This window comes from Cyclopterus lumpus, chromosome 24 (genome assembly GCF_009769545.1).
Source record: "Cyclopterus lumpus isolate fCycLum1 chromosome 24, fCycLum1.pri, whole genome shotgun sequence".
Taxonomy (NCBI): Eukaryota; Metazoa; Chordata; class Actinopteri; order Perciformes; family Cyclopteridae; genus Cyclopterus; species Cyclopterus lumpus.
In genome coordinates, this window is record NC_046989.1 from 18,099,665 (window position 1) to 18,118,667 (window position 19,003).

The 19,003-nt window shown below is 41.6% G+C and overlaps 2 protein-coding genes across 2 annotated transcripts in view; one reads left to right on the plus strand and one right to left on the minus strand.

Annotated features, from left to right (window-relative positions):
• The window catches only part of enah (ENAH actin regulator), a 154,440-nt gene extending 145,096 nt beyond the window's left edge, over positions 1 to 9,344 (minus strand). The window contains exon 1 of the mRNA XM_034526953.1: positions 9,290 to 9,344. Coding sequence (XP_034382844.1) covers positions 9,290 to 9,294 — 5 coding nt within the window. The 5' untranslated portion in view covers positions 9,295 to 9,344. The remainder of the gene's footprint in view (positions 1 to 9,289) is intronic.
• A 6,112-nt stretch (positions 9,345 to 15,456) lies between these two features.
• On the plus strand, positions 15,457 to 17,891 carry srp9 (signal recognition particle 9). Its single transcript, XM_034527912.1, has 3 exons — positions 15,457 to 15,655; positions 15,776 to 15,844; positions 17,038 to 17,891. Exons 1-3 carry the CDS (start codon positions 15,584 to 15,586, stop codon positions 17,155 to 17,157), a joined length of 261 nt encoding a protein of 86 aa, XP_034383803.1. The 5' UTR covers positions 15,457 to 15,583; the 3' UTR covers positions 17,158 to 17,891.
• The last annotated feature ends 1,112 nt before the right edge of the window (positions 17,892 to 19,003 follow it).

A 19,003-nucleotide genomic window follows, 5' to 3' on the forward strand; every position in this document is an offset into this window, starting at 1 on the left:
CACTAACACCCGTTCCCTCTCAAAAGAACACTTCGCTGTGCTACAGAGGCAATAAGAAAGTGGTTCAAGACAATCAGAGCTTCAATCAATACCGCCAACGTGCTGGGGTTAGGCTATTCGGAGCTGTGAAACTATAGTTGCGATGTGAAAACACGAACAAGTGAGGGCGTGAGCTTGTGGGGCTGGAAGTGACACAAGGACATAAGAATGTCGGCCTCCCTCAGGTCAGTTCAATGCTGTGACTGATGAAGATGTCACATATTTTCTTGACAGTTGTAGCTCTGGACGACCTCTGGCACCAACAAACAATACCCTCCACTTTACGCTAAATGAGAGTAACAATGAGCAGATATGACTTTTTGGCTGGAGACTTTTGTGTGTTTCAGGTTTTGGTAAAGCTTCGGACCGGGGAACTCTTCAAGCATACGCTGAATTAATATTGCCACCAACACTGACCTTCGGGGGAGCGGCCGTGACATGAGCGATCCACATTCAATATCTTTGTTGAGGTCATTATAAAGTGTTTATAGTATTAAGTTAGTAGTCGGGCAGGAACGATATGCTTATCTCCCGACTCTTAAACTGTGTTTTTACTTACTCTTTCGCTCATATATAAGAGTTGCAATTCAATATTAGGATTTATTGAACATTTTTGTTAACTGCTTTATTTTTTAGACTAGACCATGGGAAAAGTTGAATCATACACTTTTACAGACTTTTACTTTGGGATATCAGCGACTGTGGCTCAGTAGTAGAGCAGGGTCTCCTTCAATCAGAGGATCGGCGGTTTGATCTCTGGCTCCGCTAGTCCATGTTGATGTGTCCTTGGGCAAGACACTGTACCCCATATTGCTATGGTATATGAAATGGTTAGATAATCCTGATGGGCAGGTGGCATCTGGCATGGTAGCTACTGTCATCAGTGTATGAATGGGTGAATGATGACAAGTAGTGTTAAAGCGCTTTGAGTGGTCGGAAGACTAGAAAACCTCTAAAATCGATACTTTTTCGGGCAAAATCAGGCTTTGTATTTTTTTACTTTTCTAAAAAGTAGAGACATTCTGTTCATAGTTTAGCGTAATTCTCTTTTTAATATATTAGGGAGACAGGTAACATCTTTGATACTTCTGGTGAATATGATCAAATAAATTTGTATTTTGTGTGTACCAGATTATGTTTATTAACACTTTGAGAAAACCCATCTACTAACTTCACCAAGTCTGTCTCTAGCTCTTCCCGTCATCTGGGCCGGTTTAATGCATTTACCATGAATGTCAGTATTTGGACCACAGACTTGCACGTGACTACAATATAGCAATTGAATTTGAGTTGTATTTCATGAGGCATTAAACTAAGTTAACTAAAAGTCTTTAAAGAAATATATATCGGTAAACTGAAGTGAATCTATTTTTTAGTCAAATCAAATCTGGAGTCCTACTTAGAGTTTCGACATGGTGAGGACAAGATAATAATAATAATAATAATAATAATAATAATAATACATTTATTTATATAGCACCTTTAAAAACAGAGTTTACAAAGTGCTCTACATAGAAGCAAGGTAAAATCATTACATCAATACAAGTAAACATTTCAGAAAATACATGAGGCAAAGGAGACAATGCCATATAGGCAATGAACACAATAGAGGAATAGAAAATTACAAATACAAAATAAAGCAGGACAGACAAACTAAAATAGGGGAAATAAGGGGAAACTGCATGAAAGGACGACATCACTTAAAAGCAGTTCTATAAAAATGGGTTTTAAGAAGTGATTTAAAAGAAGCTACTGATTCTGCGAGCCTTATCCCCTCAGGTAGGTCGTTCCAACGTCGAGGGGCTCTAATGGCAAAAGCACGGTCACCCTTTGATTTAAGCCTTGACTTTGGAATGGCCAGAAGGGCCCCAACGGAGGATCTAAGGCTGCGAGTTGGCTCATATGGGGCTAACATTTCAATGATGTAGCTTGGGGCCAGACCCAGGCGCGCTTTAAATGTGATCAGCAACATCTTAAAACCAATTCTAAAACTAACAGGGAGCCAGTGGAGAGAGGCCAGGACTGGAGTAATGTGATGCCGTCTGTTAGAACCAGTCAGAAGCCGAGCTGCTGCATTCTGGACTAGTTGGAGGCGGGAAATGGATTTTTGATTTATGCCGGAAAGGAGGGAGTTGCAGTAGTCGATTCGGGAGAAAATGAGTGCATTAATGACTTTTTCCAGATCTGAGCGTGACAATATGGGTTTGATTTTTGAGATTATTCTTAATTGAAAGAAGCAGGACTGGACAATTTTTTTGATCTGTGATTCAAAATTTAATTGAGAGTCAAACATTACACCCAAATTTCTGGCAACAGGTTTTAAATAAGACTCTGGGGGTTGAATGATTGTTTAGAATTAAATTGGAGAAGAAAGAGGTTTTTGATTCTTTAACTGCCTTTTGATAGTTATTCATTGCCTCTTTCCAAATATTATAAAATGTGGAGGGCAGTTTTTTTCCATTTTCTTTCCTTTCTCCTACAGTCTCTCTTAAGTTCTTTGGTGGATTCATTTAGCCAGGGCTGTAGTGTTCTGCTCAACTTGTTGACCTTGTAGGGGGCAACAGAGTCCAGGACAGTCTGACAGGTGTGATTAAAAAGAGAGACCAGCTCCTCAGTATCAGAATGTGGATTAAAAGCAGTTAAAGAAGCAGCAGTAAAACACTCTAAAGATTTGCTAGCAGACATGGAGTTAAAAACCTGGCAACGGGCAGGTGCACTGTGATTTGTGGGAAGTTGGGATAATACCGCACTGAATAAAATTGCTTTGTGATCAGACACACAGATATCCTTAATTTTAAAGTTTTCGGGGCTGAGACCATTACACAGGATGAGGCCGAGGATGGGACCCTTTGCATGTCGGCTATTGTATTGCCTGAGTGAGGTTAAAAGTTTCCAAAGTGTCCATAAAATCTTTTACAAGAGTCTGAGACGGGCAGCAGACGTGTACGTTAAAATCCCCTAAAATAAGAATTTTGTTATATTGTGACATAAAATAGGCTAAAAGTTCGGCAAACTCTTGGATAAAAACACTGTTAGACTTTGGCGGTCTGTAGATTATAACAATTATGACAGGGTCTTTAGAGTTAACCATAACACCAAGATGTTCAAAAGATATAGTTACCATGTGAAATGGGAGAGCATTTGAAACCTTTTCTGTGAATAATAGCAACCCCCCCTCCCTTGCCTGACATCCGGGGTTGATGAAGGTGGGTAAAATCAGGGGGGTTGCCTCTATAAGAGGACTACAATCTCCCTCAGATAACCAAGTTTCTGTGATGACAAAAAAGTCCAGTTTGTTATCAGTAATAAAATTGTGGCATAAAAAAGACTTATTATTTAGTGATCTGATATTTAAAAGACCAACATTTGCCAGATTCCTATTAATTGGAGGTAGTGAGGGATGTTGCAGGGGAACTCTAATCAAATTATTATGGTTAGCAGCAGCGGGATATGCCACTGAGCGTGCTGCAGTGGGTATGCGGTAGGAATAAAAGGTGTACCAGTCCGGTTTTGGGGAGTGGAGTCAGCAGGAAGAGTAGTGGGTGGTGGAGCTGTAATTTCGTGCCACCATCTCACTCTTGGGGACTGTTGTTGTGATGACGAGCTGCAGCGATGCTCTCGGCCGACCAGAGGGAGGGGATGGAAAGCGCCGGCCAGCAAGAGACCGTCGGCTAGCCAGCAAGAGACCGTTGGCTAGCCAGCAAGAGACCGTTGGCTAGCCAGCGAGAGACTGTCGGCTAGCCAGCCAACGCCAGTTGACCAGATCGCAGCGGTGGAGAGCAGGAGCCAACGGCAATCACAAAATAAAAAAGAATCCAAGATTTGCAGAATAATTAAGTCAGAAGAATGGCTACACTGTTAAATAAAATTAAAAATAATTAAAATCAATGTTAAATTGTAAAAAAAGGTAGAAACAAAACAAATAAAAACAGTCCTAGACGGAGCGGCGTTAAGTTTCGCCAGCATCCCCGTTGCCAGGCAAAAAGAAAGATGGCATCATGCTCTCTCAACAGACGTACACGTGTGTATTGGTCAAGATGCATTGTTGGTGCATTATCTGCCAACTGCCCCCAAAACAAAGGAACAATTAAACACCAAATTACACACCATGACATCAGCAAAACACAGAGAAAAACATAGGAGGGCAGTTAATTAACCTAGTCTGGTATACACACAGAGATAAACACACACACACACACACACACACAGGACATGATGGGTGGTGGTGGTGGCCTAGAGATTAGAGAAGTGAGCTTGTGACAGGGTTTTTTTCTGGTTTAATCACCGGGTCAACTTGGACACTAAGAATTATTTAAATTTGCTCCCATTGCAGCTACCTTTGGGTTGCCCTTGATCAAGGCACTTAACCTTCAGCTGCACTTTACAGCACGTGATTTCAGTTGGTCTTTACCACGTAATATGGTCGAAATATATACTTAAAACTGGATTTATTCCGACCGCAGTGATTTGGTGCCGCGACTACTGCTTGTGGCTGCACTCGGAGCTCAAAGTTTTGTCTTTCACGCGAGTGAATCAGCAATAATCCTGAGAGGCCTGCGTCTGCCACGGGCTGTGATTACTTTCGTCCTTGGGTTGACTTTACCTCTGCAAAACAGAGGCGGCCGGTGGCTGAAACGCGAGATGTGAGGTTCGAGGCTTGCTCCGGGGAAACCGACGGAAACAATGCAAAATGAGCTGGCTCTGAGCCCGTAAAACAGATCTTTTTGGAGCAGATAGGGAGGGGGGAGAGAGAGAGCGAGATTAGGAAAGATTGGCGGCGAGAGGCTGCACAGGGAGGAGAGGGAGCGAGGAAGATAAGGAGAGCAAGGAGCAGATGGTGGCAGGGAGCCAGACACGGAATCAGAATCTTCCCAAAAACCTAATTCACATTTTATAGCTCAATCCACCTTTAGATAAGTTGGGAAGAGCAGAAAGACCGACTCAGGGAGCGTAATGCTGCGTCCACAGCAAAAGCATTCCGAATTTTCGCGCTATTTGCTTCATGATACACTTTAATTTTAGAGCACTTTTTAAAGTTCAAAGTGAAAAAAGACAATAACCTCATTAAACACCTCATTTAGATTGTCCACATTAAACCTCAGAGAGACCACACAAACAGGTCTTTCAAATGCAGCAATTCTGGATTAAAAAAGAAAGTGCCCTCGGCTCAGGTCAGTCATTTTTGGCGTGAACCTGCAGGGAAAAACCAGGCCTTTCAGCGGTTGTCAGGGCTTGTTACCATGACGCTTAATGCCCCCCCCCCCCCTCCCCGCGCGTCACCCTGGCGATGCCACTTATCAACCGCCCCCGAGATAGGCCGACATCAGTGCTACATGCGGCCTGAAATGACGCAAGGAAGTGTCCTCATGGTTCAGGAAAGTACTGGTGTGCCAGGTATCCTTGACCTCAACAGTCAGGATAAAAGCGCCAGCCCGAGTATCCGTTAGAGGATCCAAACAGAGGAAAGACGCACAGCAATATCACCAGATTCATCCTTCCCAATGTTTACGCAAAACATAAAAAATGTTTACCTTCAAAAAGAACAAAGAAAGTTAGAATTCTCGCCATTTTAATATCAACACGAGTGGCTGCACACAGTCCATTATTCTGACTGCACACTGATGACTACTATGTCAGTAGTGGAATTTCCCAAAAGGCAGCCGGTCACAACAGGCTATAAAACTGAAAAGCATCTCTTAAGGGGCGTTCACACCAAACGCGTTGCGAATGTTTCGCGCGAGTAGATCCCATGCAAAGTCAATGCACAGACGCGAATGGTTGCGAAATTCAACTCGCCAGGTTGCGAAAGCCAATCAGCGTTGAGATGCTCCGTCTGCCTGGCTGCTGCTGCTCTCGTAGGGGGGGTATTTGTTGTTTTCCCCCTCATCATCGTGATCGGCACATCTCGGTGCTGCCGTAAAATGTGCATGCTTGGTGTGTTTCCGTTCAAGCCCCACTACAGTGGAGACAAGCATCCTCACACAACTCCGTCTCTGTTGCTGACTGGAGGCCTGCAGGCGGGTCTGCCAAGCGCCCTTTTGCAGTTATTGGACAGTTATGTGGCCTATTTAAAGAGCTTGGAAGCTCCTGATGGCCGAAATCAACTTGACGTCTGTCTTCCGCCTGCCAGACAGAAATATTGTTGCTGGTGTGTCCAAAACATTACAATTATGAATTGAAGAAACACTGTAAAAGGGTTGACGTTCCAAGACAAAAAACACGGGCAGCTCCCAGAGTGGACAATCACCTTGTAGCCCCACTAGGGTTGCACAGTGTACCGATACTAAAAAGGTACCGCGATACAAGTACGTTCAAAACGATAGGGTTTTGCATATTTTTAGTATCGATACTTTATTAAAATAGCGCGCGATCAGAGCGGACGCAGTGCTCTGCTTCTTTAATGTTGCCCAGCGCGTTGACTGCAAGGGGGCGTGGCTGCGCAGCGCTCACACACTAACAGGCAGCGCGCTCTCACTCAGTGATCGCTGGGGAGACAACATGACGTCACGTGCAGGCGCTTTTTGCAACTTTTTGTAAAAAAAAAAAAAAGATGCGGAAAGCGCACTGACAGTAAAGGAAGGCCCACTGACATACAGAGACCCGTCTGCAAAACGTGTTTCAAAGCCACTCAGACCAAGGAGCAACACGTCAAACATTAAAGCACCTTTCAGACAGACACCCCGAACTTTTCAAAGAGTTCAAAGAACGACAGGTAATCAAATGTGATTATAAACATGGTGCACACCTTAAGCTCACCCACATACAGTTTAACATGAGTAGTCTTAGCCTTTGACGACCTGTCTATATGATCATGAGGTCACAATGCACACACGTGTACTAAATGAAACACAATTGATGCAAAATGGCTACATGCTGGTGGATCTTCAGCTAAGTCTTTTTTATTTTAGTTAAGGAAAAATAATTATTCCATAAATTAAGATAAAATATGAACTCTACAATTGCTCATACTTATGGAAGGAACTATGTAGTCATCTGGTCAGATATGGACAAAAGGCTACATAGCCGTGTATAATCAATGCTGTGATGGCACCATGTAGTTTTCATTAATATCTTGCTGTAGGCTAATACTAATATTAATACCATTTGTTAAGTGTTGAAAAAGCTGGGAAGGAACAAGCTGGTAAAAAGAGAACCATACAGATGTTTTATTTATTACTATTATAGATAAATATACCAGTATCGTATCGTATTTGTGGTATCGTATCGAATTCTGGTATCGTATCGTAAGTATCGGGTATCGTGATATTTATGGCAGGCATCGTATCGAAGTTAGAATTTGGTATCGTGACAACCCTAAGCCCCAAGTATACCCTGCTTTATGTTTTTTTTACTCCAAATGGACCATCATTTACTAAATGAACATCATGCTGTATTGAAGAAGACTTGAAACTAGAGAGTGAGACCATAAGTGAGACACATATTTACAATGTTTACTGAGGGAATAAGTCAAGAAAGAAGTAGAGTTATTTTCTCATAGACTTCTATACAACCAGAGGAGTCGCCCACTGTTGGTCAGTGGAGAGAATGCAAAGACACCTCCGCATTGGCTTGACTTTTCAGACCTCGGAGGTTGCCGCATTGGCTTAGCTCCAGCACCAAACAGCCGGTGGACCAATACCTTAGGGTTGCCACTGTGGCCACAAGCTCATGGCTCACAAACACACAGCCACAAGTGTCCTGCATGAGTCAGCTCTGAGCAGCTGGGGCCGCCACTCACTGCAGACACACACACACACACTCAAGTCGATGCTGATGTTGGGGGCGTGTCCAATCTCGACATTCGAGGAGAGATATGCTCCAGAACACGTATATAAGTATGAGGAATAGTTTGTGGTTTCCATTCTGAGACATGGACACAAAATGCGGCTTTTTGAAACAACCAAAGCTTTTCTTAACTGCAGTTTGGCCAATGGAGAGATTCCATCTGGATTCAATTATGGGCTTTCTTAAAAGGGGGGCCGGCACCATCTCACACTGCATGTCTCACTTCTTAATACACACACAAACAGTTTAATTGGAGATGGGAGGAAGGCAGGGGACAAGGTCCAACACTGCCATAGAAGCTGTTTTGTACATTTTAACCCTCCTACACAAAGCGGGACATTTCCCACAAATCAGTGGAACACCCTGCTTGACGTGGTGAAGACCTGCTGCTCTATCAGCACTTTTAACAATTATTTTTAAAAATCAGTTGAAAGCTGGTGAGCGCTGTACTCAATGAGCAAAATTATTATGGTTTGTATTAATCAATTTGAATGTTTTTTATTACTTACTTTTAATGTTTTTTATTACTTACTTTTAATGGTTTGTATTACTTACTTTTAAAGTGCTGTACTGTTGCTTCACATTGTGTGTATTGTGTGTTCTTCTTACCACATATACAGTTGTATTGTGTCTTATCCTGTACTGTTTATTATTGTTTTATGTTTGTTATGGTCTGTCAAGGGACTACAGATGCAAATTAGCTGTAGCTACAATCTGGTACAGTGCATCAAATGGTGGCATTTATGTTTTAACTGTACATGGTCCCTTTTAAATAAAGATAAGAAAGAAAAGAAAAAAACCTGCCTTTAAGGAGCAGTGTACACCTGGGTGTCAAGACCGTCCGTCCTGTCCTTCCACCAGGACACCTCTGACATGTGTCATGAAGTGTCAGTGCGCGTGTTCTTCACATTAGCATTTAACTACCGTGTGTTTAGAGAGGCTGAGACCCCCCCCCCCCCCTCCCCCTCCTCCCGTGTAATTCCACCCCCCGCAGCTGACAAAAGCGCACGAGCTACTTTGAGGACCGAGAAGCACCGAGAGAACTGTGCGTGTGTGTGTGTGCGTCACTCATAATGTGGCATCAAATGCCGCCCTATCTCCAGCACTGAGAGATGAATCCCTCTCGTATGCTGTGTGGGAGTGCAGCGACAGGAACGCGCGAGCGCCATTCCAAAGCCATGCACGTCCACAAATGCAGCACACATTTCGAGCGGAACCGTTTCGTCACTGAACGATCCCCGTCGGTGCGATGAAAAGTGGACGGTATTCCGTTTTTCCCCCTTTAACGTGCTGCCGCTTCTTCTTCGGCATAACGGAGCGGCGCTACTGTCTGTAACATGTCAAGCTAACATCTCAATTGTAGTTTCCCTCGCACTCCGGGACGCTCGGAACTCCACGACTTTTATCTCGTTATCTCCTCCGATAGTGTTTCGCCGTTGAGACCATTTTTGGGAAGCTTTCTTACCTCATGACGAAAGTGTTGCCGGGCCAAATATATCACCACGGGTATCAACGACGGGTATCAACGACGGGGTAGTTTTGTTTTCTCCCCCGAAAAGTTCACCGCTCGGTTAAAGGCTACCAGATGAAAGGGGTGCCGACGGCAGGCTATCCGGTAAAAAAAGAAAGAAAAAAAGTACACAAGAAAAATGAAAGGAAAAAAAAGAAAACTGGGAGTTATAAAAAAATTTAAAAAAAGAAACAGTCGAGTCCTACATGATCAGAGCGTCGCGGCTCCGCTGGTGGTGAAGAGTCGCTTGGGAAGAAAGTGGAGAATCGCAGCGTTTCTCGCCGTTTTCTGACGCACTTGGGGTCTCGGCTGTGATGCGGCGCTGTTCGGCTCGGATGCCCGGTCTGCTGCCGCTGCCTGCTGGCTGCAACACGTTCTGCGTTCATGGCCGCACTGAAAGCTCCTACTTTGAAGACCCACAGCACAATTTACAAGCGTCACCTCCAAGTCCTAAATTATTGGAGGCACGTTAAAGAAAACGACACATTCTAGAGGTAGGCAAGGCATATTTAGCCAGCGGGATTTTTCTTGGTGCAAAAATAAATTCTCAGAATTCTGATATACTTATTGCGACGCGAACACAATTGCTGAATGGTGAATTATTTAGACAGCGTGCAGCTTTTATATATTATTGTCTCATTAAACAAAGACATATACTCTGCCCGTCACCTACAATAGCATAAACGTTGGGTTATATAAAAAATATTTTGTTGGGTCTTTCGTGTGAGCTGTTTTTTAAATGTTCTTTAGTTGCTTTCCCATAGTACTTGAAAGCAGCATTTGACGCAATTTGTGGGACGTATCACGTACAGGTTGCCCCTGACAACTGAGTTGGCTCTCTTGCTGTCTGTCTGTGATGTTGAGCTTGGACGACAGTGGATTGCAAATAATACAAAATATGCACGTTAAAGTTAAGTTAAACAAATTAATAAATACAAATTCCAGTAATCTTGGAATACATTTCAACTGAAAATCTTATTATTAGTGTTATTATTTGTAGTAGTGGTAGTAGTAGTAGTATTATTAACAATTGTATTATTAATTACATATATCTTCACTATAAACTCTCTTGCAGTGTACAATCTGAATTAAACTATTTGCTCTTATGCCAAACTTTCACAGCGTGTTTAGGAGACCACAGCTCAAAGGACAAATAGTACAGAAACTTTGATGAAGAAAAACCCTGTAGCAGTGCTCTGTTGCAATATGGTGGCTTTCGACAACTTTTGAATTTTGGAAATCCAAAGCAAATGCATATGGTCGCATTTGCAGACACGCAGACTGATGGATGGCCTGCCACGGGTTGCCCCCGACACTCGTTGTGTTATTTACTATGCTCCACACCCCTTTGCTATGTTATCTGGATATATGGTGCAATGTAAAAAAAAAAGCATCATGAGAATGATTAGTGGTAGGACACAGATAGCACACAGATAGTCCTCTCTGGTCTCGTAATTGAACCCTAGCTGAAGGGTTAGCCTTAGCTAGAATAGTTAGGTGCTCTTTGAGCCAGAGCCTCCGTCTGTATCTTTCACAATGAAGATTGTCCACATACAATAAGAGAAACAACAAAAAGAGAGCACAACTAAGCCCCCTCTAAGCTGCTCTAGATATGCACCGACTGTTATTATGTTTAAAAGAAAGATCCCAGTTGTCTGAATTTTTAAAAGAGGATTATGATCAAAAAAGCTCATATTTGAGCTCTTGCCTTTATGTAACTTCACTGGACTTTGGTACAAGGCTTCGCCTTTGTGGAAAGGGCTGATTTAACCAAAACAATACAAGTGTGTGGGGGGAGGGGGGCTTCATGCAATAACAAAAAATCAGTCTAGTCTGAACTATGGGAGTACTTTGAAGGCACTTTGTGATCATTTAAACACGCTGAAATGTCATTAGATCTCTACCTTCACTGTGAAATGCTCAGGAATAAAGGAATATAAATAAAGATGTTGACATAAACATCAATATCCTTGAATAACATAATAATAAAATATAGATATACCTCCACTTTGTCCGCCATCTAGTGTGCGACCTGTGGTATTACACTATACTGTACTGTACTTGTGAACAGTTTTGTAGTACTTGTTTTTTTCCAAAAGGGGAGTAACACGTGTTACTCAACTGAATCTATTTGACAGCTAGTTCTGTTTCAGATCGTATACAAAACATGTCATCACATAGTAAATAACTATTGTGACGAATCAATGCCATATATTATTTCCACCATCTGAAGCAATGCTACTTACAATGTTCTTACAATTACCGTTACAATTGTCATATAATGCTATCTAAATAATACTAATCACCACACATCCAGTTATTGTTCTAAACCAAAGGTGCTGGAATAAATAGAGATTAAGGATTAGAAAAAATAATTATTTTGGTGCTCATTCGGCACCAGTCGGGGGCGCCGGCTGGTCGCTGGCCCGCTCGGCCAGGAACGCAGGGCCGCCGGTCGGACGTTTTATCGTTTGTAACGCTGATTTTCTTACGCCAATAGGTGGCGCTTCGACTATGACTAAAAATATGCTTGTCGATATCCGCAGGCCGTGACTTGTAACAAGCACGACAAGTTTGGGGCAGATTCGAGCAAGTCCAGTTGAGCCAGTAGGTGGCGCTTCTACTATGAGTGAAAATATGCTTGTCGATATCCTCAGGCCGTGACTTGTAACATGTGCTTTGACTATGAGTAAAAATAATCTTTTCGATAACCTCAGGCCGTGACTTGTAACAAGCATGACAAGTTTGGGGCAAATTTGAGCAAGTCCAGTTGAGCCAGTAGGTGGCACTTTGACTATGAGTAAAAATAATCTTGTCGATATCCTCAGGCCGTGACTTGTAACAAGCACGACACGTTTGGGGCAGATTCGAGCAAGTCCAGTTGAGCCAGTAGGTGGCGCTTCGACTATGAGTGAAAATATGCTTGTCGATATTCTCAGGCCGTGACTTGTAACATGCTTGACAAGTTTGGGCAGATTCGAGCACGTCCAGTTGAGCCAGTAGGTGGTGCTGTGAAAATGTATACATATACATGCATCATGTGTCTCTACATGAAGTCTAGACCACATCATGTAAATTAAATGTATAAAAAAAGCAAAAATTAGCCCTGGCTTGGATTTGAACACAGGTCTCCCAGTCGCAAGGCAAATGCTTAGCCTGTTACACCACTGATCAGATGAAAAGACATTATTGTCTAAAACTTGTAATTTTATTTTTTAGTAGGTGTTCCTACGACAATTTTGAATGTTTCTTCATGTAAATGTATTCAGGCCTTGACTGGCATCATGCATGATTATTTTTGGAAGGATTAGATCGGTTAAACTTTAACTGATCCAATCCTTCCAAAAATAATCATTATAGACTGTTAAAGCAACAGTCTATAATAACAAATCACAGAAAGGGATATAACATAACATCAAGTCAAGTTTGGTGAAAAGTCACCATTTGTAAGACAATGTGTGTGTTGTATTGTCTTCTGCAGGAGCAAATAAATGCTGGAAAAGAAATCATCATCCGAGTGAACTACTTCTTTGCCCTATACAAATCTGTTACATATATATATATATACAGATATAATTATACATATTTGTTCTAAATATATAGTTTATATTTAGAACAAATATGTATTTAAAATATATATATTTAATATATATATTTAATATATATATATTATGGTCTAAAACTTGTAGGTGTTCCTATGACAATTTTGAATGTTTCGAATGAAGGATTGGATCAGTTAAAGCAACATAACATAACAAAACACAGAAAGTGGGCGTTTATTGGGGTCAACATAACGACAAGTGAATTATGGTGAATGGTCTTTTTTTCTTACTAATCATCTTTAAGGCCTTCAGATCATCCTGGAAACAAGATTGAAGTTGATCGGATAATTTTTGTTGGAGAAAACCTTAAATGTATAACGGCAAAAATGGACAAAAACAAGCAAAAAACGCCCAAATTCAGCAAATTATTGTAGCGCCCCCTAGTGTTCAAATCATATTTTTTTGCATGTTACAGGATGCAATGTGCACATATCCTGCAAGTTTCGAGTGATTAGTCCCAATAGTGTTAAAGTTATGAGCATTGAAAAATAAGAGTGGTAAGTGGTATCAAAAAACGGTTGACATATTATAGGTCATCTGGCTTCAATGATCTGATTGATATAAATGTTTGTACGATTCGGACCCAGTGTGTAGGACAAATGGCCAATTATGTTTTTCACAAAATTCAAAATGGCGGGAAATCTAAGTAGGCGGAGCTTAGGGGTCTGAGAGGCTTTTTTGTAAAGCGGGTGGATATGGACATGTGTAAAAAATTTCAAGTCAAACGGACATTCTGGGTGAGGGGCGTCGCCTGTAAAACTTTGAGGGGGCGCTAGAGAGCAATTTTTTAAAACCCAAATTTGACGTCTATATCAGATGGCTATTTTCACCAAGCCTGACAAGCTTGCCAAATTTGGTTACTTTTCCAGCCTCATAAGTACCCCAAAAATGCGCCCAATGTTCAAAAATAAAAAGTGGAATAATAAGAAGAATCCTAGCAATTTCAATGGGGCCCTCTCGGACTGACTTCATCAGTTGCTCGGACACTAATAATCAGTGGCAGGCCGTCAAAGCCTTCTCTGAAGGCCTAAACAGAATCACAAAGTTATAGCTATTTTATTAATTTTGTAATTATTTTTTTAATTTTATTTAATTTTTTTAATTAAAAGTTATATCTATTTTATAATGTAATTGTTTTTCACAAATACACTACATGTATTATAATTATTTTTTCCCTATTAGCTTATTTTCTCATTGCACAAACAGGAGTCTCATGTGTTCCTCTGCTTAACAGCATCGTTATCCAATCACATCGCATGTTAATGGTCACGCGAGCCGCTGTGATTGGTCAATCGGCTACCGTGACTCGTCGTCTAACAGAAAACTATAGCACGGTTCATGTTATTGAAACTAGTTATGTTATTGAGTACTAGAACCGGACTTGGTGGCAGATTTACTTCCAACGGCATTCTCAAGGAGGACGTTTGAGGAAAAGCACGAAATCGTAGCGAATGGCCGCTGTTACGGTTTAACAGGCGACCCTGTTAACTGGCGACTTTCGGCCGAATGCCTCTGTTGTTGTCGTAGTTACGGCAGCTGTTGAGAATAGCGAGAGAACACGTAGCTGTCCTCGCGAATGCCGTATTGTTGAATTCCTCAATTCAATGTCAAGCCTTCTCGTATAGTGTCTTTTGAGAGAAAGTCCACTCGAGTTGAAACGTCGCTTGCTCTGTATGTGTTGAAACAGGAAGTTACCACCTTGCTCTTCCTTTGAAATAAAATTGTTACAAATAACACATAATCGACTTTGAAGCTTGTTTTGTGCAAACGTGTCACGTAAAAGAATTATGTAGTACAGTACCAACAAAATAAAAAGATAGAACAAAAGCTACGGGATTCGATCTCGTATCATTGGGTGATAAGACAATTGAAAGTCGGGGATCTTACCACTAGGCCAAGATCATCTCTAATTGCTTTATTTATACTGTTAAATAACGTACAATTCAGGCAGCAGTCGCAACGAAAGGCCGAGGGCAACCAGATTAACATGGACCACACTGCTGACTACCATGGAGAATGTGGACGTTACAATATTGCTGTTTTCTCAAACAAATAGTCGGCTGTTTTAATTCAAAACGTCTTTAAAGTGCTGCAAATTCATGAGGAAAATGTTTGTGACGTTGTCATAAACAGTAGCGTCTGCAGTAGCGTTGTGTTAATGTGTCTATGGTGTTGTTTTTATTATATAGTTAATTAATATCGTTACTTCTGATGTTAATAATATTTGAATGGCTCGTTATTTTCAGTGTACAGTGTTTTAGACCCCCCGTTTTGTTGATTTTTTCTTCATGTTTTGTTATAAATAAATGTGACTGGTTCTTTTAAGAATTTGTTTCTTGTCCTTTTGTTAATGTGTAACTAGGTCTCTTTGATGCTAACTTGTTGATTAAATACACGATGTATAACTACGATCCACTGACAGCATTAGTGCATAGGAAAACACGCAACATTCAGAACTCATGCCTGACGCGCTTTTGTTTTGAAACAGAACCCCGGAAGTAGTTCCGGCTTCACGTTCCCTTCATTCTGATTGGCTGCTCTCGCGCTCTGTGCTGATGTGGTGTTCTGAAGTTAGCAAAACTGAACTGATTCAGACTGATTCTTTGGTTTAATAGTGACTTTGTTTGGTTCAAAGAAACAAACAAACATGCCGTACTATCAGACTTGGGAGGAGTTCGCCCGTGCGGCAGAGAAACTGTATCTGACAGACCCCATGAAGGTGAGAACACTCCTATAAGTGGGTTCGCATGCTAGCTGGGTAGCTCGCTAGCCGGGCAGCTCGTTAGTGACGTGGTTGTGCAAGCTGCTGGTCTTGATTAGTAGCTGTTCTTGTTCACAGGTCCGCGTGGTCCTCAAGTACAGACACTGCGACGGCAACCTTTGCGTCAAAGTGACCGACAATGCCGCGGTAAGTGAGTTTAGTTGGAAGCGATGGTGAGGTTTTAGCAGCATGTGGTACCGAGCACGCGACTGGATGTAACGTTGTGTGAGACCAGGCGGTCCTCGGCCCAACACATTCTTAGTCGACTAACGCTCGTGGGGGTTTGTTGACTCATCCGTTGGTTGGTTTAATTGACAGGTCCGCATAACTTGTACTTGTAAGCATTAAAACAACTAATCGACTAATATATCGCAGTCAACCAAGACCAAAAGGACTGATTAGTTCACCAACTGACTAAGTAAAGGGGGGGCAGCCTAAATGTGAGATTTGATCATGCAAGAATAAACAAGTATTCCTCGAGAATTCAATATGAAACTTATTGTAAGTCTCTTTGGATAAAAGCGTCAGCTAAATGACATGTAATGTAATAAAACGGGGTGTGTAATTGATATACAAAGGGTCATTCCGTGGTTGAAGTATTCCTTGTTAATAATGTAAATGTGACATGCGCGAAGCATGTCACATTTACATTATCCCAACACATTATCCCAACACTTTTTAGTTTTTCACGCCGGCTCCTCTCGTTCTGTAAATTGAATGTTGTCATTTGTGATTTGACAGGCTGGTCGATCTTTTTTCCCCACAGTCAAACAACACATTTCAAATATATATATTTTGCGGTGAATGTTAGGCTGTTCATTTAAAATGTTTAAAAAGTGGCCATGGCCAAGAATCCGTTGCCAAACCGTAAAATGGCCCAGTGACACTCCGGTTGTAAATATTAGTTATAACAAATGACTAAGTCTGTACCAAACAGTTTTAAAGTATTGCATTCATAATATTTACATTCAAATTATTATTATTCATAACGTACAGAAACATGGCCTGTAATAGTCCCCTCTCTCTGTCACACTCAAACACAAACGCACTGTGAGCGAAGTGGTGAAAAGTAATTATCTCAGTCCAAAGGTCCAAAAAGCCAACTGTATCAAAAAGAAAGAAAGATGTAATCATTTCCAGAATTCACAACAGGATATTATCTTATGAAATATTCTGCTTCCATCCATATTTGATGGGTTTGAGCCTTTCAAAAACAATAGTCAATGTAGCAGTGCCAAATTGGTTGTCACTGCTGCACTAATTGTGTATTTTAGTCTAATGAAATGGACTGTAATGATGGCTAACCCATGCCCTCATGTCGTCTTTTGTCCACCCCCAAGTGTTTACAGTACAAGACAGACCAGGCCCAGGACGTGAAGAAGATCGAGAAGCTCCACGGGAAACTGATGAGGCTCATGGTATCCAAGGAGACGCACAGCGGGTCCATGGAGATGGACTAAAATGCTCTACGGGCACTGGCCTTCTAAATCATACAGACTGAGTTCAGTGGACACATTAGTTGTTGAGAGCACAGTACCATCTGAGTGCACCGTGGAGCCCGAGAGATGGGATTGTGGTGAGATTGATTTGGCTGCCTACACTGATTTTAATACCGTTGGGGACGTGTCATGTATACTGTATGTATTTTACTCTCAGGACTTTTTTTGATACTTTTTTCATAAAAAAATCCAGTGATCTTGCCTTTTTACTCATCGGGTATTGTGATCTCATCCCTGATGGTATTACTGTAACATATGGTCAGTGTAGGTTGCTGGGAAAGGTTTGGAAATGTAGAGGGAGAAAAGGTGAGGGCTGGGGTAATGTAAGTGTGTAAGTGTCCACAATTGACAAATCCTCTGCTGCAGTGAGCAGCTTTGGCATCTTGATTTCAATTTTTTTTCCACAGGAGCTTGTGTTTAATTTCAGTTTAAAAAAGGATGGGCAATGAAGACATTGCATGTATTTTCTTTGTTTCTATTTACATCTAAGTAGCTATGTTGGATTACATTTCAGCACAGCCATTGTTTTCTTTTAGTCTTTTTCATCATGGACTTGTGCCACATGAATGAAGCAGGTCCATCTGATTTCCTAACGTCAGTGTGGAGGACCTACGCACACACACACCTCCAAATGCCATTTTATTTTCTGAGAATCATTACGTTACATTCAATAAATGTTTATTTACCCCAGTACAGCCAGTATCTCCTGTATTCATCTTGTGTTGCTGTTTACTGCCGATTACTGCATGATGTCCATGGCCCTTTGCCTACCTTCTACCCCCTACTTCTGGCACCTTTTGTGAGGACCAACTTTGAACTCGACACCAGCAAAGTTTCATGATGGCTGCACGATTGCATCGTCATCGTGGTGAAAACACATGGCAAATACTCAAAACCTCTTTGCTACAAATTCCAAACCAGCCTCACACCCTCTCCTTACCCACTTGCACTCTGCCATATTAAGTGCCATCCCAAACCAAGGAGAGGGGAGTGGAAGTGGGTCATGACACCCCCCAAACAGAGTCTGTATTTTGGTGTGCATCAATGTTGTATTTACCTTACTGTGACTTTTTCTTGCGTTTGTCATGGAACGTGCTCTGTACAATGTATTTTTGTACAACTACGTTTACTAAGTTACATTGTATTTAAGATCAAAATATACCAATGTCTGGTCAGACGTTGATTTAAGTGTGCGTGTGATTATGTGTGCATGCATGTGTGTTTGTTTATGCATGCATGTGTGTATGTGTGATTGTGTATGTATGTACAGTGGGTATGGAAAGTATTCAGACCCCTTTACATGTTTCTCTTTGTTTTATTGCAGCCATTTTCTAAAATCAAAAAAAGTTCATTTTATTTCTCATTTATGTACACTCTCATCTTGACAGAAAAAAACCAATGCAGAAATGTTTGCAAATTTATTAAAAAAGAAAAACTGAAATATCACATGGTCATAAGTATTCAGACCCTTTGCTGTGACACTCATATGTAACTCACATGCTGTCAATTTCTTCTGATCCTCCTTGAGATGGTTCTACGCCTTCATTGGAGTCCAGCCGTGTTTGTGCACTCAAGGTTCCTAAGAGCACAGTGGCCTCCATAATCCTTAAATGGAAGAAGTTTGTGACGACCAGAACTCTTCGTCCAGCCAAACTGAGCAATCGTGGGAGAAGAGCCTTGGTGAGAGAGGTAAAGAAGAACCCAAAGATCACTGGCTGAGCTCCAGAGATGCAGTAGGGAGATGGGAGAAAGTTCCACAAAGTCAACTATCACTGCAGCCCTCTACCAGTCGGGGCTTTATGGCAGA

What these genes read in the sequence shown, in the direction of transcription:
- srp9 (XM_034527912.1), top strand. Translation starts at nt 15,584, where the DNA reads ATGCCGTACTATCAGACTTGGGAGGAGTTCGCCCGTGCGGCAGAGAAA. An exon ending in ATCTGACAGACCCCATGAAG is followed by an intron (nt 15,656 to 15,775) that starts GTGAGAACACTC and finishes TCTTGTTCACAG; the next exon opens with GTCCGCGTGGTCCTCAAGTA. An exon ending in AAGTGACCGACAATGCCGCG is followed by an intron (nt 15,845 to 17,037) that starts GTAAGTGAGTTT and finishes TCCACCCCCAAG; the next exon opens with TGTTTACAGTACAAGACAGA.